Source organism: Gracilinanus agilis, chromosome 2, assembly GCF_016433145.1.
Source record: "Gracilinanus agilis isolate LMUSP501 chromosome 2, AgileGrace, whole genome shotgun sequence".
Classification (NCBI taxonomy): Eukaryota; Metazoa; Chordata; class Mammalia; order Didelphimorphia; family Didelphidae; genus Gracilinanus; species Gracilinanus agilis.
The window spans coordinates 310177835-310204141 of NC_058131.1; the positions used below are offsets into that span (position 1 = coordinate 310177835).

Genomic DNA, 26307 nt, shown 5'->3' on the forward strand with positions numbered 1-26307 from the left:
AACCAAAAAGAGGTAATGCTGTATATCTTAAAAATTTCCAAAAACATTTGGTTTGGATTTTTACACCAATTATGCTCTCTCTGTATTGTCATATTCATATGTATCTATGTCAGACCTCCTCTTCATTATAATGTAAGGAGCTGTTATTTTCTTTATACTTAAGTTGAACCTTTGTATACTATAAAAAATATGTGATAGATTGATGTTTGTGGAGGCAAATGCTTGATTATAAAGCTGTAGAAAATATATATATGAAAAGCTAAAACTATTTGTATTAAATTTGGAACACAGAAGAAATAGAGCAAGGGGGGCAGTGCCTAATTGATTGCTGACTTTGGAGTCAGGAGTCCCAAGGTTTGACTAGGCTTGACAAATACTGACTGTATAACCCTGGGCAAATGGCTTAAAACTCTCAGTGCTCCAGGCAGCCCTCTAAGACTATTTTAATAAGACTTGCAGAGACGATAAGGATCTGAATTGGTGAACAGAGTTTCCTTGTTAGAAGTTCCCTATACCAATGACATTACAGATCTAGTGGGGTGGTGAGGTAGAAACAAGTGGGACAAAGAAGGATAAAAAACATCTGATAAATATTCAACACTTAAGGGAGTCACCAATATGGTGGGTGTTTTTAAAGTTCAATCAAAATACTAATGGAAAGCAATTAAAAGATTGTAATATCTTCCAGGGAGTAAACATTCCCTATTTTAAGCCCATCAGAACTTAGAAAATATAAATTAAAGAGTAAATATTTCTATTATAAAAAGATATTTTAAGAAAAGATTCTTTGCTGGTTTCTTTTAACTGGTAAACTTAAAAAAACAACAACAAAAAACCCTTACCTTCTGCCTTAGAACCAATAAAACCAATACTATGTATTGGTTCTAAGGCAGAGGAGTGGTAAGGACTAGGCAATGGGGGTCAAGTGACTTGCCCAGGGTCACACAGCTAGGAAGGGTCTGAGGTCAGATTTGAACCTCTTAACTCTAGGCCTGGCACTCTATCCACCGAGCCACATAGCTACCCCTTCAAAAATAATTTTTAAATTTAATAGTTTTTTTTAAAATCCAAGTTGAGTTAAATAATCATAAACATTTTAAGTTAGAAGATATTCATACATTTATGCCTAGGCTATAATACTATAATATTTTCTATAATTTAGTCAGTGTAGGGGTTCTATATACTAGCACAAATTACAACTCCTCTATAATTTAACTGATTATAGGATAATAGATTTTGAACTAGAAGGGACCAGAGCAGTCATGGAGTCCAATCTCTTCATTTTAGAGGTGCAGGAAGAAAGGCCCAAAAAGTTAAATGACTTGGTCATGATCACACATGTAAGTATTCAAGGCAGAATCCGAACCCAGCTCTTCCTGACCCCAAGTGCAATGCCCTCTCTTGTGTGTCATGCTACCCCTCAAAACTCTGGTAACATGACTTGGCCAAGGTCATATAAGTATTAAGTGATGGCAAAGAATTAGAAATTCAAAGGATGTTTGTCAATTGGTGAATGGCTAAACAAGTTATGGCATATGGTTGTGATGGAATACTACTGCACTGTTCGAAATGATGAGCAGGTTAATTAAAAAACATTTTTATTGTAACAAACAAGTAAATCTAAAAGCAAATAAGATGAAACAAAAACAAAAGTCAGAATTTGAATGTAGGTCTTCTGGCTTGGAGTGTTTTTTTTTTCCTACTGTAGAGCACTGCCTCTCTAAAAAGTTTTGGGGAACTGCTTTGGACAAAAAAATATATCCCCCTGGGGCCAAACTAGAGTGCTGAGTTTCTACAAATTCAGCTAAATTGATTCTCAGACAATAGACAGGCATTTGAAACTTTTTTCACGAAAGAATTATTGGAGCTTGGGCTCCACAGGCATATCTAACCTTCAAGAATCAGAGGTTTACACAGTAGGAAACTCAGGAGCAGAAATTTAGTGGGAACACAGTGCTCACCTTTCTTTTCAATTTTGCTTCAAATGATATTATTTCTTCATATAAACTGTTAATGGTGTTTTTGATGGGGAAAGAAAACCTGATCAAATGAATAGTGTGGCATGTTTTTAATTGCTGAGATTAAGCTGGACTTTTTGAGCAAAGTCATTAGGATCCAACATAACAGAGATAACGACACTACCATCCTAGTGACATCAGCTAGATCCAGAAAGCAAAAGGTCTGTTAATGTACAGTGTACAGGTAACATTTTGTAAAACTCTTACCTTCTGTCATAGTATTAATTGTAAGACAGAAGAGTAGTTAGGGCTAGGCATTTGGGGCTAGGTGACTTGCCCAGAGTCACACAGCTGGGAAGTGTCTGAGGGCAAGCTTGAACCCAGGTTCTTCTAACTCTAGGACTGGCACTCTATGCATTGTGTTACCTAACTGCCCCAAAAAATCAGTTTTTAAAAACTGTGTCTAATCACATTCAAAACCAGTTGGTGGGGGGAAGCATTAACTTTGGAGAAATTTCTTTTAAATCACTATTGAGGAGCAGCATGAGTACTGTAAAAATTAAAGGGCAAGCCTTAGAGTCAGAGATCTATATTCAAGTCCTGAATTTCACACATTCTTATGATGCTGGGCAAGTCATCTTATCTCTCAGAAAACTTTTTAAGACTATAAATGATTAATAAATTGTACATATGCATTGGTAGAGGGAGATTCTGAACTGGTAATTCCTCTACCCATTGGTCTGGGCACCCCTAACTCCCAAATTATTGTTAATGAAATTAATTGTGAAAAAAATTAAACATCAGTAATTCTAAATCTAATCTAGTGGTTTTTAGACAGAGAGTTCTTTAAAATTAGGGGGTTGAAAGTAAGTGCCTTAAATAATAAGCCTTAAAGAAAGATCACATGACAAGTAGAACTAACAAGTTCAAAAGGATTTATCAAAGTGCATGAAAGTATGCCCAGGATGATTTTCTAACAACTATTCTGTCAAAGGTCATGCTAGAGAAACAGAATAGAAACATAGGCAAATAAATATTTAATATCAAGAGGCTCTTCTGTGAGGAGTGTTCACTTTAGCTCCAACATGAAATGAAAATCTATGGGAAAATTGAAGGTTGTTAAGCTAAGATTGCCCAACATGAAATGAAAATCTGTGGGAAAAATGAAGGAGGTAGAGCGAAAAAAGTAGTATTAAAATCATCAATAATTTATGATGGTACTTAAAAGAATTGCTGCAAAAATTAAACAGGAGAAAGTTGTTTCATACAAAATGGGGCACACATTCAGTTAAACTGCTCAAATGGAAAAGCCCAATGACCTCAAAATTTTAAGTAATTATGGTACTAAAATCTCTGAGTCAGAACAAAGATAGGAAAATACACACCAGACATTAAGCAACAAATCAAGACTCTGTTTGTGCAATGCACCACATTAATGAATGTATTCAATTCTTAAAGACTTTTTTTCAGGTCTAAATCTCTGATCTTGTGATCTTTAGTTTAACATTAATTAGATACATGTTACAGGTTATCAAATACATTAGGTACTATAGTTTAATAACAATCAGCAGAAATCACCTACTTCTTATCTTCATTCATACAGACAACAGGCAGGCAGGCAGCATTTAGCAGGTGTTTACATTATGCTAGGCAAGGTAATTAGCACTAGGGATGCAAAGAAAGGCAAAAACATGGTCCATGCCATGGATGAACACATTCTAATAAGAAAGCACATCTCCCAGGTATGGGAGATACAACTAATGGGAAAAAATAATCCAGGTATGGGAGACTGTACATTCAAGGTTTGGTAAACAACCAACTGAGAAAGCACATTCCAAGTATGGGAGAAAGCCAATGAAAAAGCACATTCCGAGTAAAAGAGACCACTAATTAAAAGGCAAAGACTTGGGAGTTGGAATGTCTCGTGTGAAGAACAGCAAGGACAATGTTGCCGGATTATAAGTGCAGAGAGGGGAGTAAAATGTATGCAATAAACCAGTAAGAGGTTTCCAGGTTGTGAAAGGCTTGAAGTGACAAACGAGTATTTTATATTTGATCCTGGAGGTGGTAGTGAGTCACTGGAGTTTACTGAATATGGGGACGATGTGGTCAAACCTACACCTTAGGAAAAATCACTTGGGCAGCTGAGCAGAGGATGGATTGGAATGGAAAGAAAACTGAAGTAGCAAGACCAATTGCAATAATCCAAGTGTGTGAGGTGAAGAGATCCTGGAATTGGGTAAGAGCTTAGGGAAGAGAGAGAAGGCAACATTCACAAGAAATACGGTCAGGGTAGAAATGATGAGACTTGGCAAAAAGTTTGTTTCTGTGTGATGACTTTAAGTAAGGAGTCTAGGATGGCCTAGAGGTTATGAACCTGAGGAATTAGGAGGATAGTATTGATATGGGCAATTATAAGGAAGTTTAGAAGATGGGAGGATTATTTTGGGGGAAATTATGAGTTCTACTTAGGACATATTGAATTTGAAATGTCTTTGGGATATCTATCCATTTTAGCTGTCTAGAAAGCAGCTGATGACACAGAACTGGAGTTCAGGAAAAATCTTGGAAGGGCTAGACAGATCTCAGATTACCTTTGAAAGAGATGATAACTGAATTCACAGGAGCTGATGAGATTGCCAAATAAATTAGTGTAGGGGGAAAAGAGAAGGATCAGGACAGAGCCTTAAGGGACCTCCCATTTTCAGTAGGTATGACCTGAACATCCAACAAAAAAGAATGAGGAACAGTAGACAGGTAGGAGAACCAGGAGAGAGCAGTGTCACAAAAATATAAAGAGAAGAGAGTATTCAGGAAATGAAGGTAGTTGACAGTGTCAAAAGCTGCCAAGAGATTAACAAGTAAGAAGATTGGGAAAAAGGCCATTTTATTTGGCATGTAAGAGGTCACTAATGACTTTGGAGAGATCAGTTTCAGTTGAATGATGTGGTTAGCAGTCAGACTACAAAGGGTTGAGAAGCAAGTGAGGAAAGAATATAGAGGAACCTATTGTAGACAGCTTTCTCAAGGAGCTTAGTTGAGAAGGTAGAAAGAAAGAAATAATAGCTGGCAGGCATTGTAGGATGAAGATTTCTGAAGGATGGAGAAGAGAAAATACATTTGTTTACAGGTAGCAGAGAAAAAAGAAATAAGGATGGTGTAAAGAAACAAAAAATTGGGAATGGATGGGGTGAGATGGTATTAAGGAGGCATGTAGAGGGATTTTGCCTTGGCAGGGAAAAAGGCCACCTTTTCATGTGAGACAGGTATGGATAAAATAGGGGAGAAAGACCTCTGAGTGATGTGAGATGAGGAAGAAAAAAGAGCTCACGGTAAATGATTTAAGAAAAAAAATTTAAGAAAAAAAGGGCACTTCATGAATGATTTCAATTTTTTTCAGGGAAGAATAACACATAGTCCTTGGCTGAATTTGGAGTGGGGTGGAGAAGGGATGCCATGGGAGGCTTGAGGAAGGATGAAAAGATTTGAAATAATTACCATGATAAAAGGGTTAGGTAATTGATTAGGGTGGTGGGCAAGAAATGCTTTGCTGTAGTAAGGACTCAATTGAAATTATGTAATGCATAACTGTAAGTGGATATTTTCATGACTTTCTCTAACTTTATTCAGCAGCATATGAATAGGAGCAAAGGTGGCAGACGATGGTAGTGAACCAAGGTTGGATTTTGGCCAGGTATGACTGAGAAAGGACAATGGGACAAGGGATTAAAATGTACAAAAAGTGCAGAACAGATGCACCAAAGGACTCAAGATAGGCAAAGGAGAGTTCAGCATTGATAGTCAGGGAAATAATTGAAGATTAGAGACACTGGAGGTCATAGGGAGGATGAAGAACAAAGTTGGGGCCTGTAAGATAGAAAGATTGAATGACTAAATATTATTATTAGATAAAGAGTCTGGAAGTGGCAATAGAAAGCAAGAAGTATTCCAACTTTCCCTTCATGACCAAGAAGGAATATGAAAGAAAGTGCAACCAGTATTAGAAAGGAGGTCAAGAGTGCCAGCTCATCAGGGAGCACCTAGATTTCACTGAGTACCAGAAGATGAAAGGCAAAGGTTTAAGATGAAATTGAATCTGTCAATTATAGACTGAGCATTCGAGAGAGAAAAGCAGAAAGTGTGGGGAAGATCTAGAATAGGACATTTTTGGGATAGGGTAGAGAGGGAATAAGAATGAAGGAATGGGTACAATTGAGGCTGGGGGATGAGTTTTTTTAGTTCAGCAGCAAGGGATTCAGAACTATGAGAAAGAGAACATGAGGAGGGAGGTAGGAGTGAGCTAACTATAGAGGAATGATTAGAGATAGGTTGGTCAGTGGAAAAAAGCGATTAGACTTTTCATTGTCCTCCCTCAAGATCCAAACTTGGGTCTAGTAGTGATGTTGTTTCTTGTCAGGTCTCAGGAGGTCTATCTCATGACAGGCAAAAACAAGTGGAGGTCTGCATTAGCTTTGATTCCACTTTCTCTCCCTCACCTCACATACCTAATCAGTTGCCAAAACTTGCCATTTCTACCATAAGATCTAGTTTAGACAACATCTTCTCAATTAAACCTTTCTTGATCTCCTCAACTGCAGTGCCTTCCCTGGTTCCAAACTACCTTGTATTTAACTTCTTTGTATATATCTGTATTCAATTACTTTATATTTATATATGTATGAATTTTCTCCCCCAACTACAACACAAACTCCTTGAAAGTGGGGATTTTTCATTCTTTGTACTTGCATCCATAGGCATTAGCATAGTGCCTGGCACATAAAATGGTGTTTAGTAAATACATAGTGTAAGAGTAAGAATTAATATCAAATACTCCAAATATTATATTTTATAAGATTTATTAATAATTAGTTGAAGTAAAGTGATAGCCTTCAGTAAAGAGCAGTTTCCTGGACTGTGAAAGCGGGAGAAGAGAGTGAGATGGCTGAGTTACAGAAATTTTTATCTACAAAAACATAAGGGAAATGTAGTTCAAGGGTACAAAATTCTAATTACACAATAGTGATTAATGATTGATTGGAGGGAGAATGTCTCTAAGAACAGTGGGGCTGAGGGAAGGCTTCTAGAAGATAACATTTATAATATGCTTTTAAAGGTTGGGTTAGTGTGGTAGAGGGGATAGAATACTGTCTATGGAGTCAGAAGTTCTGTTTGCTTCAAGCTTACTGCTTCTCTGATTGTGAACAAGTTCCTTAATTTCCATCTGAGAAAAGAAGGTGTTGGACTACATAGTCTTTGGGATCTTTCCAACTTTTAGTTATGACACATGTTTCCAAAATGATGGTACCTACATCAAGTGGATGGAGAGTTTAAATTGTTCTTCGAAGAAAGAAAAACATCTACAAAGCTAATAACTAGTCAATTTTATCTTAGCTGTCTAAGAAATATATGGTTCATCCAATATAACTCCAAGGGACTCATGATGAAAAATGCTATCTACCAGTATAAAAGGAATTGATGGAATTTGAATGCAGATTGAAGCATACTATTTCTCACTTTATTTCCTTCATGAGTATTTTTTGTAGGTGTGATATGTATTTTCTTTTACAATATGATGAATATGGAAATATGCACTGCACGATAGCACATGTATAACCTACATCATATTGCCTGCTGCCTCAGGAGGGGTAAAGTGAGAGAGGGAAAGAATTTAGATTGCAGTATGTCAGAAAATGAATGTTAAAAATTGTTTTTGCATGCAATTGGAAAAAACCCATAAAGTCTTTGGGGGAAGGGAAGAAAAGAAATATGTGGTTCATTAATTGGAAATGGCTTTGTACTCAAAATATATTCAAAAACCATCAAAGCTTCAAAGAGTATTTTAAAATTTTATCACAGCACCTAAGCAGTAATCATACTTAATCACAAATATTTTAAATAGGACCAAAAAGGATACTTTTTAAAAGGCAAAAAAATTATTCTTTAATCAATTCCTGGAATCCAAAAGAGTTAGTTCTTAAATCTCAAATAACAATAGGGCAAAATCCTATATAATGTCTGGGGCTGTCAATCTCTTCCCCTTAAACAAAATAAAAACTATCATATGTGATGGGATCACATCAATTGCACAAAGGTTGCTCCATTGCCTATAGAATAAAATACAGATTCCTTAGCTTGGTAATCAAGGCCCTCCATGATGTGGCTTCTATCTGCCTTTGAAGTATCAGTTCACAGTATTCCCTTTAGCACTTTTTACTTTCTACCCAGAGAAGACCACTTGATGTTTCATGATTCTCTCTGCTTGGAGTAGACTCGCCCGTCTCCAACAACACCTACCAAAACCCTTCTTTTAGTTTAAGAACCAGGTCAGAGGTTACTATTTTCACAAGCCCATCTCTAGTCACCCTAATTTCTTCCCTTTTCAAATCTCCTGAGATTTTCTTATTTGTATTATAGTTATCAGTACACACACCCCATTGCTCCATGAGATTATTGACTCCAAGAAGGTAGGAAACTGTGTGACTATTAATCTTTGCAACCCCACTGCCTACTGTGAGAATTTATTTTTCATATACTGTATTAATTCTTGTTTATCAGGGAGAATTACTATGTATTCCCATGTTTGGGATCCAGTCTGATGCTTTTTGTATTTTCTTTATCCTTAGGAATCCCAAGGAATGCTTTCCTTTTTATCTAAATCTGGTGAAAAAAATACTGGGGACCAGGGTTCTTTTTCTGTGCATGTGTTCTCCATAATGTAGGCTGACAGACCACCTCTTAATTAGCTATCACCAATTAGAGATGTCTTGAGATGTTCAAGGGAGAGGCTGAATAATGAGTTCCTAAAAAATCTATTTATTAAGCTGCCTGTACTCAAAGTCCAGCTCAAGTCATCCTTGGTCACGAAAGAGCCATAGAGGCCTACTTATATCACTTTATTGGTTATGATGCTGGTCTAATTAGTAAATCTGATATAATCAATAAACTTATAGTCTTACACAAAAATCAGTCTCTCAAGACAATTTTAACTGTAATTATGACACCCTGATCACAGAAAGCACTTAGTAAATTCTGAAATAAATAGTTATAAATAGTACAATTTAAGAAAAAATCCAAACCAATGGGGAAAAAAGATCAAGTTACCATTTATCTAACAAAGTTAATTCCCAATTTCCAAAAGGTTTCATCTATCTGGTTCCCTCCCTCCAATGGTATTAATCATTAAAATGTTTCATTAATCTGGCTGCAAGTCAAGTTCTTCTATCCCAAGACAGACTGTTGATTGATCAGACTTGAAGGTGTTAAAAGCTGAGGAACCTTGGAAAGATATGACCAAACATAAAAACAAAGCATTCAAACTTGGGACTAAGCTATGGTACCTGCATCACTAAGATTTGAGAAAGGACATTAAAAAGAAACAGTCAAATTGTTATGTGACTCTGGGCAAGTCAGTGCTCCAGGAAACTCTATAAGAATATTACAGTTTTAACTTTGGATTGGCAGAAGAAGTCTTTTAGGAGAGTTCTTTACATCAATGAAATCACAGGTCTACACTAAAAAAAAGTAAGATGTCACTGGAATGAGGATACTATCTCCTCGCACATCCCACTGGGTAAGTTCAGATGAATATGGCTAGAGGATCATCAAGTAATTTTGCTTCTGGCTGTACATTTTTAACAACATATAATAATAACTACTTATATTTACATATTGTTTAAAAGCTTACAAAATGTTTTCTTCACAAGGATGAGGTATCTAAATGTACTAATGTTCAATCTGGAACTTTGCTTAACTTCAACTAGTATATTTACATACATACAGTATTAAGTCACATCTGCTGAACGAACTACTTCCTTCTTTGCTATATACTACTCTTTAATATAATTAAATAATCATGAATTAAAATGTACGCTATACTCTAAATACGTTGTTATAAAATTTAAAGTGTCTAAAAGAAAGGCTTGTCCTTAATTTCTAACATAATTAACCAAACCATGTAACACATCATTTAAATTTGTTTTCTGCTAACAACACTTTTTTCTGGACTGCAAATCTACATAACAACATTACTAATCCCAAACCAAGATAATGGTTTCCAAACTACAGATACATAGAATGATTAGAAACTACAACTTCTAACTAACTTCTCTAACTTCTTTTTTCCTAACAGTGGGGACCAAAATAGGGACAGGAAAAATTTCTCAAGGACAGACATTCATGGAGCTTACATGAGAACTTTTTTTTTAAAAAGATAGTTTCTGGAAAGTGGATTATTAAAACAACTTTAAAGAGACTGAATTATTGATTATTCTGTTTTAGGAAACAACAATTAGAACTAGAAAAATCTGTAGCTTCTGAATTTTTAAAAGAAGGCTTAGAAGATGAATATGAATCCTATAACCTTGGAAACTACTTAATTTTCAAATGATCTCTGCATTATAAAGCTATTTTCTTAATCAATAGATTAGAACTTAATTTAAGGAAAAAAGGCTTTATGGTCACTTTTTTTGCATTAATCTAAATTGAAAAATCGAGAGATGTTAGAACTCATAAACCTCAAAGAACAGAAAATAAAACTCATATAGGATGAAGTAAATAAAGCCGGTGGATTTTCTGTCATCATCTGTATACACTGTATACACCCTGCAGTATAAATCAGCAATACTCCCAATTTAGGTATCATCAGTTGCAACCCTGGCACTGTGAAAGGGGCTGCTTGAATTCAAGATGTGAGTAATGAAATGACTGTCAGGTTCATTTGGACAAACCATACAACTTCCCCTAGACTCATGATGGTGAACTGATGGCACTCAGAGACCTCTCTGTGGGTGTGTGCAGGGCCCCTGGTTTGGCCAGCCTGACAGCCTGGCTCTGCCTCTGAATGCAAGAAGGGGTGGAGTGGGGGTGGGACTCGAACCTCTCCATGGAGCTCAGCCCTGGCTTGGCTAGTCTCCAGCCCGGCCCCATCCCCGGCCCCAAATTCAGGGATGGGTGGGGCACTGCTGTTGGGAGCAGGACATGGCACACAGTGGGGGTTTGGGGGACCTGGCAAGGGGTCCCTAAAAAGTTCCAAAAGGTTTGCCATCACTATCCTAGACAGGCTTCATCTTTTATTTATTTAGTAGATAATTACCACACCTGTAGCTTCAAGAGCTCTCACTATTTCAAAAGGAAAAAAAATATGCTCTGTCCATCAGAAAAGACAGGCATGATGGATGATATCAAGGCTGAAGCCTGTCATACAAATAGCCCCAAACAGCTGGAAAAATGATAAGAGCTCTGAAGGTGTCTATCAGGCAAAATTGATTTAGTGTAAAATAGATTGCACACTAAGATGTGTCCACAAGAGATAAGTTTAATAAATGAAATTTCTTGTCTTCCATTAGACATAATATATAAGGATTTGTTCTCTGAGAGCCATTTATTTCCACTTGACAGTTTAAGAATAACTGCCTGGCTAGTACTTCACTGAATGAGGTAAGTTTAGGGGTTTGGAAGGCTTGATCCCCATATGGGGGCAGATCAGAAAGTTCTTCTTTGTCTCCATGGCCACAAAGCACATCCCAAGGCTGTGGCATAAGTACATTCAACTGCTGGTCTTAATGAGAACCAAGTAAGAGTCTATTCTTGAAAAAATTTCTCTATCCTGAAGTCCTAGCGTACTTTGGACATGTTCCCTTGTACTGTTAGTTATCTCTTTATGTGCATGTGCTATCTCCCTAACCAGAGTCACAGTAATTCCTTTACATTTCCAGGCCTCAGAATGCAATAGTGAATGTGTTCAAAGAATTGAAAAGAAAAGGAATGTAGATCTATAAGGGCAAATCTAACTCCACTCCTAAAAAGAGGTCTCAAAACATGTGCTTTTAATAGTGGATTAAGGTCAACTGTCCTATATACTATGGTTTATAACACTTCTAGGTAACTGAACTGTGAATCCTAATGAAATCACTCTATGAATAGGGGAAGATAGTATAAATCAACTCCGAAGTTTCCATCCTGATACCATATAGTTGCTGCACAAAACCAGACAGATTTAACCTTAAGTTTTTTATTCAGTTAATAAAAAAATATTGCTTGATAATTTTCAGAAACTTGAAAAGATCTAGAAAGTACTGACTGTGTAGGCAAAGTCCAGAGCAGAATATATTCTGTGGACAGCTAGGTAGCCTGGAGTTGGGAGGACTTGGGCTCAAATTTGACCTCAGACACTTCCTAGCTGTTTAACTCAGGGCAAGTCACTTAATCCTGATTGCCTGGCTCTTGCTACTCTTCTGTCTTAGAATTGATACTAAGACAAAAAGTAAGAGTTGAGAGAGAGAGAGAGAGAGAGAGAGAAGGTATCCTGTACAGGAGCAGTTATCATAGATGCAGATATATTTGTTCTTTGATAGTATTTTCCATAAATGTATAACTAATTCTCTCACAATAAATAGTATGATTTGTGAAATGATTGCTCAATTGGCTCTCTCAGAGCTACTGTTTTGTGGTAAGAGAAATGTGCCATTAAAGCTTAAACCAGAGGGAAGGTCCCTTCAAGGAATTATTTCTATTCATAGAGCAAGCATAAGATTGATCAGCAAAACCAGTCTATGGCTGCTGAATTGTTTTTTTTTTCTCCTTTTTCCATTTATGCCTTGGTTTCTGACAATCTACATTAGTAGTTAATGGAATACCTTGGCAATCAATTTCCTAAACCAAAAATGGCTTAAACTAACCCTAATCAACAAAATTCAGTTAATCCAAATGCTTTTAGTTCTCACTTGTCTGAAAATTCACACGAAGTGACATCAGTTTTCAGAAAAGGTTATTATATTAACAGAATTTTCCAATAATCTCCTGAAACATTATACCTTCCAAATGTGTGATCTGAATTTTTCCCCTTATCAAATCATCTCTGTTTCTTCTCTATTTTGAAGTACTTTGTCATTCTATAAAGAGTTGCCATTTCTAAACTGCTTCCTTAAAGGATTATATTACCTTGGGATATGGGGGGGGGGGGGAGGTCAGAGAGGAAGAAAGCAAGTAGAGATGATTTTTTTTCAGCAGACACAGCCTTAAGAAAGCATCAAGACTGCCTGATGGCAGGCTTCTGGCATGTAGGAGCTGCCATAGCTGTGCCAAGGCTGACAAGACCCCCCTCTCACCAACCCCCACCCAAACTCTCAGGCAGCTCATTGGGAGAGAGGACTGACTCTACCTTTTCTGTTGTAGCACTTCTTCCAGAGTCTCCTGCTTATCTTGCAGCAGCTGCTGGAGATGTTTCATCTCTTGCTGGTAGTGATTTATCTTCTTGCAAAAGTCCTCCTCTTGCTTGGTCATTCTGTGATTGAAGTCTCCCAGCTGCACAGCGGCTTTCTTTTTATATACCTGGGGAAGTAAATGGCCATGGAGAATGTGAGTTTGGTAGCACGGAGAAGTATTCTCAAAGCAGATAGCTTCATGGTTTGCTTCAGTGATGGCTTTTTATCTATAGCTCATCCATGTCTGATATCAAGACTCAATTGGGTAGGTTTGCATTTCTCTAATATTGATTTAGAATGGCTTTTAAATAAGTTACTTGGAGTATATATAGATTCTCCTCCCCAGAAGACAAACTGGTTACAATAGGAATAATGTAACTCAAAAAGGTTACTTTTTTGAACAAAATGCTTTAACAGAACAAACACAAAAAGGAAATTTTCAGATCAAAAGAAAAAGAAAAAAAACACATGCTTAACTTTTATCTGACAATCTTATTTGAATATAGAAAAGAAGAGATGAAATATACTATATATTAATGTTATTTGTACATTTCATATTATATTATTATATCATTATATATTATATATATGGAATCTTACTATCATTGTTTTAACTAGCATAGGATAAACAATAGAGGAATAAATTTGACATCATTTTCAAATATACATCACCAAGTTTTGGCATATTTTTATTGTCTATAAATTATTCTATTAAAAAAACATTTTCTGGGAGAGAAAAAATGCTGTTTAAAATAGATTACAGGAGCAATATTGTGGAATGATCAACTGTGACACTTAGCTATTATTGGCAATAAAATGATCCAGGACAGTTCTGAAGGACAGAGATGCAGATGAAAGCACAAGATTTTTCAATTATTTATTTGGATTTATGTTTTGGGGTTTGGCTTTTATAAGATTACTTTACAAAAATTAACAATATGGAAATATGTTTTGCATGATAATACGTGTATTACTCCGAACAAATTGCTTGCCAGCTCCAAGAGGGGGAAGGGAAGGGAAGGGAAATAAGTTCAATCATATAAACATAGGAAAACTTGTGTGGAAAATTTTTAACAAATGTAATTGGTTAAAAATATTTAAAAATAGATCACAAGGAAGCTGCTACAAAAGAATTTTTCATAATCTGTCCATATGTTGACATGGCAGGGTAAACATGGATTAGAACATGATTGTTACTTCATGGCATGCTTTAATAAAACAAAAATAATTTGTTATTAGAGAGGTGAACTTTTTTGAAAACAAACAAAATGAAACTTCTGTGTCATTTCTCAATGAGAACAAAAGAAGGAGTCTAGATTTTATTTTATAATGAAACTTTAGAAAGTAAAAAATCCAAAGAATATATAGCCATCAGAACTTTTACTATTTAAATGTGTACTCCACTGATTTTTTTTTACCAAAACGAACTTGGCCTACGAATGCTTTTATGATTCTTTAAACACACTACTAAATGCTCATATAATCAGTTACTGAAACTTGAAAATGTACTCTTTTCAGAGGAATCTTCAAACACATTGTCTTTATGAAATTCAGCTATACATTCTAAGCTTGTATTATAGGGAGAGTATAAATAAACAGGAAGGAAAAAAAGTGTTTGGGAGCCAGTAGATTTGCACTTGTGTTCTAGGAGGGGAGAATCTAATTTTAGCATTTTGAACAAAATTGATCAGTTTCCAATGTTATGAAATGTTTCCTATTTTTTCCAATGGAAGTAACCATAATGAAATAAGACATAAAATAAAATACTGCAATAAAAACTTAAGTTTTGCTAGGAAGCAGGAAGATGCCCCAGGCAGTAAACTTTATAGCAATTACTAAGGTGATAAAGTCAAGTTCTGTCCTATAATTCTATCTGAGACATGCTATATGATAGCATGCTGCTATCCCTCCTGCTTTATGGCTCAATTTTTTCATTTCAAACAAATTAAAAGTTCTCCCAGAAGGCTACTTTCCAGTGTAACTGGAGGTCTGCCTTTACACTGGGCTCTAATAGATGAGGAAATACATCTAAAATAATATTGGAATTCTACAATGACAAGTGTCAGCTCTTGAAATTTAACTCCAAAGCTGGAGAAAGTTTTAAAAAATTTAGTGAAAATCACAAATTTCTGTCTCTTAGTTAACTAATTCTAATTCCTTAATATTTTAAAATATTATTTTTTACCAAACAGCAAATTCAAATCTATAGGTTTGCATAATACTATACATTCCACATTTCAATGGATGGAGAGGGTCAGGGGAAGAAGAAACATTGACAGAAGAAGATCAATTATTTTATTTTTGGTTACCAAGGTCAGCAGTAGCATACAGATATTAAAATTATTTTGAGAATAGTTCTAGTGATCGAATGGATAAATATCCTAACTGAGGGCCAGTCTAATTCAGTCAAGAAAAAATTATCACAAGATTGGCTATAAGATAATGAATTTTTCAGCCACAAGAACTCTTGTGGAATATAAGACCCTTTAGGGGAAAGACTTTTCATTTTTGTCTTTGCATACTCAGCGCTTAGCATGTGCTAGGCACTTAATAAATACTTGACTTGAATTCAACTCTCAAAGGTTCCATTATACAGAGGTTGAAATATGCTTGAAAGGAGGAATTATCCATGCTAACACAACTACAGATCCCTGAAGTAGGAAGTTAGGTAGTGTATTAATATAGGGCCAATCTCTATTCAACAACATGCAGAAACTTATTGTCTTTTTAAGAAAACATTTACAAAATATTAAACTCCTTGAAGATACAGACCAATAGTACAGTTATCTTTTTTCACTATTTTAGTAGTCTCCATTTTTTAAAAGCCTATACTAAAGATGGTTAAGACTTAGTGCTCAACATCCCACAATAGTGACAGAAACCTTTGAGCAAATGACTCCCTGATTTATGCTTTGTTTTATATTAATAATCAGAAGGTTCTCAAGTGGAGTTAGCTCTACAGTTACTGTCTTTTTATAGAATCATGTGATTTTGACAGATACATAGGAGGTATATTTTTGGAGGATAAGTCTTTAAGACTCCTTGTTCTCCCACACATTTAACCAGTTGTCAAGTCTTCCTTCAATTATTTAAAAATATTACTCTGAAAAGGAATTGATAGGTTTCTTAAAGGGTCCATGATACACACAAAAAAGTTTGTGAATTTCTGTCTGAGAGATGATTTGATCCAACCTGCTCCTTTTTTTAAAAAAAGTTTTTCCTTCAGAATTTGACAAACAACAAAACTGGGACATTTCTACACAAAGGCCAAATAAAAATGATTTTGTGTGAAATAGCAAATCTATTATGTGTACAGATTTTTTTTTGGTAAAAGTATATAACAGATTCAGCATTAGTCTGAAAGTTGTCTTGCTTGTGTTGCCCTCTAAACTTGTTTCTCATCTCTTTTAAGCCTTTCATAAAAAGGCAATGATATTTTCTTCCTTTCTGTGGGGCATCACTATCACTAGTCTCTCTCCTTACTCTCCTGTAAAAGACAGGCATAATCAAGCAAAACAAATCCATCCAGTGACCATGGCCAAAAATGTATGTTTCATTCTGAACCACTAGTCCATCACCTCTCAATTCCAGGAGGTGGGTGGCATGCATCATCACCAATCCTGTGGAGTTGTATCTGGATGTTGCATTGGTCACTTTTTCTTAACAGTTGTAGCCAAGCATATTTGTCTCCTGTTCTGCTCATTTCACTCTGCACAAGTTCATAAAGTCTTGTCAGATTTCTTTGAATCCTTCTCTTTTGTCATTTCTTACAAAGATAGAAATCAAGCACCATATGTCCAAAAATATTTAGTTACATTTTTTCTGTAGCGATAAAGAACTAGAAACTAAGGGAGACCCTATCAATTGGGAATGTTTGAACAGGTTACAGAATATGAATCTGATTATGGTTTTGCTATGACAATGAAGATGAACAGTTTGATAAATTTCATGGTACAATTTATATTGCTTCTGTATGTCTTGGTAGGTGAACTTTCAAATACTACATATTCTGTAGTCATTTTAGAATTTTTAACTTTTATCTATTCTTGATGGGTTTTGATGGTACTGAAGAGCTAATTTATATGGGTTTATAATCTTTTAACTCTACTGAAGTAATTGTTTATAGTAGTATAATCTTTAGAGTTTTTGAAGTAGACCATTATATCACTTAAAAAGGACAATAACTTTCATTTTTATCTATGCTTATTTTATCAATTTCTTTTTCTACTCCTTGCCATACCAACATTTTTAGTACTCCATCAAATAAAGCGATTGCAATAGAATTCTAGCTTTACAATGGATCTAAATGGAAAGACTTTTAGACCCTATGGATAAAAGTCTTGGTTTTAAATTGATTTTATTTTTCACACTAAGGGAAAGTTCATTTATTTCTACATTTTCTAGAAATAGGTGTTGTATTTAGTCAAAGCCTTTCTATGTAACTATTGATATAATCATATAATTTTAAATTTTGTTATTATTATGGACTATAGTCTAATATGGTCCATTACTATAGTTCATAGTCTTTACAATATTGAATAATACATTGTTGTTATAAATCTAACCTATTCAAAGAGCTTAATCTTTTTTACCATGTGGCTATAGCCTCTTTGCTAATATTTTTTTTTAGGATTTATGCTCTTGTTCACGAAGGATATTGGCCTGTAGTCATCTTTCTTTGATTTTTCTCTTCTTAGTCGAGGTGTCAAGATTATATTTGTATCATAGAATTTGGTAGGATCCCTTTTTTTTTCCTTTTCAAAGCAGTTGATACAATGTTGAAATTATTTGTTCTCTGAATATCTGACATTCATTTGTAAATATCTCTGATTCCAGGATTGTTTGCTTTCTTTTTCGGGAGTTTATGACTTGATCAACCCTCACCTCCAATTAGGTTATTTAAATTCTCTATTACTTATTCTGCTAATATGATCAATTATAGCTTAATTTATTGAAAATTCTCTTTTTTTCATTTCTGAATACTGGCAGCAAATGGTTTTCTCTTAAAATGGATTTGCTATAGCTTACCTATTTTTTCAGTCCCCCCCCCCCAAATAGAAGCTAGTGTTATCAACTCAATGTTGGTTTTGTTTTTTTTCTTTCCACTTGATTAACTTCCTTTTTGGTTTTCAGAATTTCTATTTTGGTGTTTAGAATGGGATTAAAAAGGGTTTTTTTAGCCACATGCCCAATTCATTGATCTTTTCTTTGGTTGTTGTTAATAACAGTTTTTAGAGATATAAAGTTTTGGTACATTGTCTTTTTTGGATGAAATTTTTTTTCTTCTAAGATTTGCTTAATGATCAACCAATTCATAGTATTAGATTGTTTACTTTCCACTTAAGTTTTAATCTTTTCTTAAGGTCTTTTATTGATTATAACTTTATTATGTTGTGGTATATAATGTGTTTAATAGTTCTATTTTTTTTTAACATTTTGATGAGCTTTCTTTGCCCTATGACTTGATCATTTTTAGGAAAGCTATCTGGCAGCTGAGGAATATATATATATTCCCTTTAAATTTTTATTTTTATTATTTGTTATAAACTATTTTTCCATGGTCACGTGATTCATGTTCTTTCCCTCCCCTCACTGGGTTATACATGTATTATCACTTGTTTTTCTATTTTATTTCCATATTCATTTTTGTAATAGAGTAATCTTTTAAAAGCAAAACTCCAAATCATATACCCACATAAACAATATGATTTTCTTCTATGTTTTTACTCCCACAGTTCTTTCTCTTGATGTGGATGGATAGCATTCCTTTTTATAAGTCCCTCAGGAATGTCCTGGATTATTGCATTGCTATTAGTAGCACCGTTGATTACATTTGTTTGTTCCACAATGACTTAGTTTCTATGCACAATGTTCTCTTGGTTCTGTTCATTTCACTCTGCATCATTCTCAGAGTTGTTCTGATTTGCATTTCTCTAATCAGGAGGGATTTAGAACACTTTTACATGTGATTATTGATAATTTTGATTTCTTTATTTGAGAACTGCCTAATCTTTGACCATTTGTCAACTGAGGAATGGCTTGATTTCTTGTACAATGGACTTAATTCCTTATAAATTTGAGAAATTAGACTTTTATTATTTAGTTGTATAATCTTTTTACTCACTTTGTTGCTTCCCTTCTAATTTTGGTTGCATTGGTTTTGTTTGTGCAAAACATTTTAAATTTAATATATTAGGAATTATTCATTTCACATCTTGTAATGTTCTCTATCTTTTGCTTGGGCAGTTCACAAGTGGCAGAGCTGGAGGGGAGTAGAGCACTTGGGCCACTTCCCTCTCACTTTCTACACCTGCTGATGACATTCCTCATTCCACATGCCCCTCCTCCCAGCAACCCAATGGGAGCACTTTCTCTCTCCTCTGTGTGGGGTAAGGGAGGGCAAGGCATGCCTGGCAATAAGTATGGGGGAGGGGCATGGCACTGTTTTTTTAGTTTAATCTTTTTTTTTTTTAAACCCTTGTACTTTGGCGTATTGTCTCATAGGTGGAAGATTGGTAAGGGTGGGCAATGGGGGACAAGTGACTTGCCCAGGGTCACACAGCTGGGAAGTGGCTGAGGCCGGGTTTGAAGGCACTGTTTTTTTAGGAGGGCAGAGCACTCAGTCTGAGGGTGGGGTAGAGGCAGGGCCCAGCACTCTGTCTCCAAGAGGTCATCACTGGTATAAGGTATAAGATTTTGATCTAAAGCTAATTTTTCCCATACTGTTTTCCAATTTTCCCAGCAGTTTTTGTCATATAGTGGGTTCTTGTTCCTAAACCTGGGATCTTTGGGTTTATCAAATACTGGATTGCTGAGGTCATTTACCCAAAGTTTATTCTACTGATCTATCCTTCTGGCTCTTATCCAGTACCATATTATTTTGATGATCATAGCTTCATTGTACAGTTTAAGATCTGGTACTGCTAGGTCACCATCTTTCACATTTTTTTTTCATTAGTTCCTTTGATATGCCTGATCTTTTGTTCTTCCAGATGAATTGTTATAATTTTTTCTAATTCTATAAAAAAGTTTTTTGGTAGTTTGATAGATATGGCACTAAGTAAATTATTTATGTAGGATTGTCTTTTTTATAAGCTCGTCCTACCCATGAGCAATGAATGTTTTTCCAATCGTTTAGATCAGTGATGGGCAAACTATGGCTGGTGGCCTAGATGCTGTCTCCTGAAATGTTCTATTCAGCTCTGGGACATTATTCCTAATCTGACAAATACAATGAGTAGGATACAATACAATGAAATTTCGAAAGAGTTGCTTTAGAAACAGACTGACAGATGAGCATTTCCTTTCCTTTGGCCCCCTCTTTAAAAAGTTTGCCCATCACTGGTTTAGATCTAATTTTATTTGTGTGAAAAGTGTTTTGTACTTGTGTTCATATAATTCCTGAGGTTGTCTTGGCAAACAGATTCCCAAATATTTTATATTGTCTAGAGTGATTTTAAGTGGAGTTTCTCCTAACTCTTGTTGCTGAGTTTTGTTGGAAATATATAGAAATGCTGATGATTTATGTGGATTTATTTTGTACACTGCAGCTTTGCTAAAATTATTATTTCCATGAACTTTTTTCTTGGATTCTATAAGAATACCATCATATCATCTGCAAAAAGTGATAGTTTAGGGGGCAGCTGGGTAGCTCAGTGGAGTGAGAGTCAGGCCTAGAGACAGGAGGTCCTAGGTTCAAACCCGGCCTCAGCCACTTCCCAGAAGTCACTTGACCCCCATTGCCCACCCTTACCAATCTTCCACCTATGAGACAATACACTGAAGTACAAGGGTTAAAAAAAAAGTGATAGTTTAGTTTCCTCATTGCCTACTTTGATCCTTCAATTTCTTTTTTTTCTCTAATTGCTACTGCTAGCATTTCTAGTACAATATTAAATAGTAGTGGTGATAATGGGCATCCTTGCTTCATTCCTGATCTTATCAGGAAGGCTTCTAATTTATCCCAATTGCAGATGATACTTGCTGATGATTTTAAATAAATACTGCTTATTATTTTAAGAAAAGTCCCTTTTATTCCTATATTTTCTAGTGTTTTCAAAAGGAATGGGTATTGTATTTTGTTGAAGGCTTTTTCTGCCTTAGTTTGGTTGTTGATATGGTCAATTATGCGGGTGATTTCCCTGATATTGAACCAGGCTTGCTTTCCTGGTATAAATCCTACCTGGCCATAGTAAATATAATCCTTGTGAAAATTTGCTGTAGTCTTTTTGCTCGTATTTTATTTAAGATTTTTGCATCTATGCTCATTAAGGAGATTGGTCTATGGTTTTCTTTCTTTGTTTTTTGTCTTCCTAGCTTGGGAATCAGTACCATATTTGCATTATATAAAGAATCTGGTAAGACTCCTTCTTCGCTTATTTTGTCAAATAGTTTGTAGAGTAGTGAGATTAGTTGTTCTTTAAATGATTGATAGAATTCACTAATCCATATGGCCCTGGAGATTTTTTCTTAGGAAATTCCTTGTTCAATTTCTTTTTGTTAGATGGGATTATTTAAGTACTCTATTTCCTCTTTTGTTAATCTAGGCAATTTATACTTTTGTAAATATTCATCCATTTCACCTAGACTGTCATATAATTGGACAAAAAAGCTCTTAATAATTGCCTTAATTTCCTCTTCATTAGCAGTGAGATCATTCTTTCCAATTCATGATACTGTTAATTTGATTCTCTTTTTTCAAATTACATTAAGCAATACTTTATATTATTTGTTTTTTCAAAATACCAGTTCTTGGTCTTATTTAATAATTATTCAATAATTCTATTATTTTCAATTTTATTAATTTCTCCTTTGATTTTTAGGATTTCCAATTTGGTCTTTATCTGAGGATTTTTAATTTATTCTTTTTCTAGTTTTTTTTTTTAGTTGTATGCCCAATTCATTGATTTCCTCTTTCTCTTTTTTGCTGATATAGACACTCAGGGCTATAAATTTTCTCCTGAGCACTGCTTTGACTGTATCCCATAAATTTTGATATGTTGTCTCTTCACTATCATTCTCTTCAGTGAAATCAGTAATTGTTTCTATGATTTGTTCTTTAACCCACCAGTTTTAAAGGATAAGATTAAATAAATTCCAATTAATTTTTAATATGCTTCTCCATGAACCTTACTAATTTTTATTTTTATCATATTATGATAAATGTTGCATTTATTACTTTTGCTTTTCAGCATTTGTTTGAGATATTTTTAAATGTCCCAGTACAGTGGTTCCCAAACTGTTTTGGCCTACCACCCCCTTTCCAGAAAAAATATTACTTAGCCACCTGGAAATTAATTTTTTAAAAATTTTAATTAATAGGAAAGATAAATGCACCTGTGGCCATCACTGCCTCCCTGGATCGCTGCAGCACCCACCAGGGGGCAGTGGCGCCCACTTTGTGAATCAGTGCGCTAGTACATGGTCAATCTTTGTATATAAACCATGTGCTGCTGAAAAGAAGATATATTCCATTTTATCCCTATTTCACTTTTCCCCAGATAGCTATTAACTCTACTTTTTCTAAAATTTCATTCACTTCTCTTACTTATTTCTTTTTTTTTTTTTTTTTGGTTCAATGTAAGTAGATTTGATAGGGGAAGGTTGAAGGTCCTCACTAGTACAGTTTTACTATCTATTTCCTCCATAAGCTCCCATAGTTTCTCTTTTAAAAATCTGAATACTATACCATTTGGTGCATATATGATATTTCTTCATTGTCTATACTGACTTTTATAAAGATGTAATTACCTTCCTTATCTCTTTTAATCGGATCTATTTTTGCTTTAGCTTTGTCAGAGATCATGATTGCTACTCCTATCTTCTTTTTTCTCAGTTGACACCCAATAAATTCTGCTCCAACATCTTACTGTTACCCTGTGTGTGTCTACCTGCCTCATGTGTTTCTTGTAAACAATGTATAGTGAGATTATGATTTTTATTTTATTTTTTTTAACCCTTAACTTCTGTGTATTGGCTCATAGGTGGAAGAGTGGTAAGGGTGGGCAATGGGGGTCAAGTGACTTGCCCAGGGTCACACAGCTGGGAAGTGTCTGAGGCCGGATTTGAACCTAGGACTTCCCATCTCTAGGTCTGACTCTCAATCCACTGAGCAACCCAGCTGCACCCAAGATTATGATTTGTAATCCCCTTTCTTATCCACTTCCATTTTATGGGTAAGTTTATCCCATTCACAATTATGATTACCACCTGTGTATTCCCCATTATTTTGATTTTCTCTTTTAATCCTGCCCTTTTTCCTTTCTTCCTTTCCATACACACCAGGGTTTTACTTTTAATCAGTCCCCCTTTCCCCTTCTCTTACTTTATTCCCCTTCCCACCACCTCCCTTCTTATTCTCTTTCTACTTCTCCTAAGGGTCTTCTAATCACTGCTCCCAACTTTTCCCTCCCATATATTATTCCTCTCCCCCACACCTCCCTTTCTAAATCCCCTTCTACTTCTCTGATAAGGTTTGAGAAGATTCTATACCCCCCAAAATCTGGAGTTCTTCCCTTTCTGAACTGATTCCAATGAGAGTAAAGTTTAAGTATTATTACCTGTCACACCCTCATCCTGCCCTTCTGGTAACGGTATTCTCCCCACCTCCCACTTGCCTCCTCATGTGGTATAATCATCCCATTTAACCTCTTTCTTTGCATTTCTCTTAGTACAATCATCTTTTTCCCCCATTTTTTTACATATCATCTTAAACAGCTTAATAACATACCCACAGCCTATGTATATTTTTTAAATTTACTATGATAATGATAACAATTTTTAAGAGTTACAGATATCATTTTTCCATATAGGAATATAATCAATTTGACCTTACTGAAGCCCTTAAATTTTTACTCTTTCTTATTTACCTTGTTATGGTTCTCTTGAAATTTTTATTTGGATATCAAATCTTCTGTTTATTTCTAGTCTTTTCTTCAGTAATGCTTGCAAATTTTCTATTTTATTAAATGCCCATACCTTCTCTTAAAAGTATATACTCAGTTTTGATGGGTAGGTGATTACTGGTTGTAGACCTAGTTCTCTGACCTTCTGGAATATCATAGTTCAAGTCTTCTAGTCCTTCACTGTGGAAGCTGCCAGATCCTGTGTTATCTTGACTAGGGATCCATGATATCTGAATTGTTTCTTTCTGGAAGCTTACAGTATTTTCTCTTTGGCCTGGAAGCTCTTGAAGTTGCCTATAACATTCCTGGGAGTTGTCATTTGGGGATTTATTGTAGGAGGTGATCTATGGATTCTTTCAATGTCTATTTTGTTCTCTTGTTCAGGGCAGTTTTCTTGGATAATTTCTTGTAATATGGTGTCGATTTTTTTTTTTTGGATCATGACTTTCATGTAGTCCAATAATTCTCAAATCGTCTCTCCTGGATCTATTTTCCAGGTTAGTTGTTTTTTCAATGAGAGATTTCATGCTTCTATTTTTTCATTATTTTGATTTTGTTTTATTACTTCTTGATGTTTTTGTGAAATCATTAGCTTTTATGTTAGTCTTTAGTCTACATCTAGTCTTTAAAGACTTGATTTTCACCCATGATATATTTTTAAACCTGTATTAATATTCGTTTTTTAGAAAAGTTAACATGGTCATATGATTCATGCTCTTACTTTCCCCTTCATCCATTGCCCTCCCCCCACCACTGGCCGATGTGCATTTCCACTGGTTTCAACATGCATCATTGATCAGGACCTATTTCCAAATTCTTGATCATTGCATTGGAGTGGTAGTTTTGAATCAAAAACCCCAATCATGTCTGCCTCAACCCATGTATTCAAGCAGCTGCTTTTCTTCTGTGTTTCCACTCCTGCAGTTCTTCCTCTGAATGTGGGTAGCATTCTTTTCCATAAATCCCTCAGAATTGTCCTGGGTCATTGCATTGCTGCTAGTACAGAGGTCCATTACATCCTATTTTACCACAGCGTATTGGTCTCTGTGTACAATGTTCTTTAGGCTCTGCTCCTTTCGCTCTGCATCAATTCCTGGAGGTCTTTCCAGTTCACATGGAATTCCTCCAGTTTATTATTCCTTTTAGCACAATAGTATTCCATCACCAGCATATACCACAATTTGTTCAGCCACTCCCCAGTTGAAGGATATACCCTCATTTTCCAGTTTTTTGCCACCACAAAAAGTGCGGCTATAAATGTTTTTGTACAAGTCTGTTTATCTATGATCTCTTTGGGGTACAAACACAACAATGGTATATCTGGATCAAAGGGCAGGCATTCTTTTATAGCCCTTTGAGCATAGTTCCAAATTGCCATCCAGAATGGTTGGATCATTGCACAACTCCACCAGCAATACATTAATGTCCCAATTTGGCCATATTCCCTCCAGCATTCATTACTCTCCCCTTCTTTCATTTTAGCCAATATACTAGGTATGAGGTGATACCTCAGAGTTGTTTTGATTTGCATTTCTCTAATTATTAGAGATTTGGAACACTTTCTCATGTGCTTACTGATACTTTTGATTTCTTTACCTGAAAATTGTCTATTCATGTCTCTTGCCCATTTATCAATTGGGGAATGGTTTGATTTTTTTATACAATTGGTTTAACTCCTTGTATATTTGAGTAATTAGACCCCTGTCATTTTCCCAATTTATTGTTTCCCTTCTGATTTTGGCTGCATTGTTTTTGTTTGTACAAAACCTTTTTAGTTTAATATAATCAAAACCATTTAATTTACATTTTGTAATTTTCTCTAACTTGCTTGGTTTTAAAATCTTTCCTTTCCCAGAGATCTGACAAGTATACTATTCTGTGTTCACTTAACTTATTTATACTTTCCCTCTTTATATTCACATCATTCACCCATTCTGAATTTATCTTGGTGTAGGGAGTGAAATGTTGATCTAAACTTAATCTCTCCCATATTGTTTTCCAAATTTCCCAGCAGTTTTTGTCAAATAGTGGATTCATGTCCCAAAAGTTGGGCTCTTTGGGTTTATCATAGACTGTCTTGCTGATGTCACTTACCCCAAGTCTATTCCACTGATCCTCCCTTCTGTCTCTTAGCCAGTACCATATTGCTTTGATGACTGCTGTTTTATAGTATAGTTTAATATCTGGTACTGCTAGGCCCCCTTCCTTCACATTTTTTTTTCATTATTTCCCTTGATATTCTTG

General features: G+C 35.2%; 1 protein-coding gene across 1 annotated transcript in view; it reads right to left on the reverse strand.

Moving 5' to 3' along the window:
- The window catches only part of CEP89 (centrosomal protein 89), a 199523-nt gene that overhangs the window by 7287 nt on the left and 165929 nt on the right, over positions 1-26307 (reverse strand). Inside the window, exon 18 of the mRNA XM_044664184.1 lies at positions 13117-13286. Coding sequence (XP_044520119.1) covers positions 13117-13286 — 170 coding nt within the window. The remainder of the gene's footprint in view (positions 1-13116; positions 13287-26307) is intronic.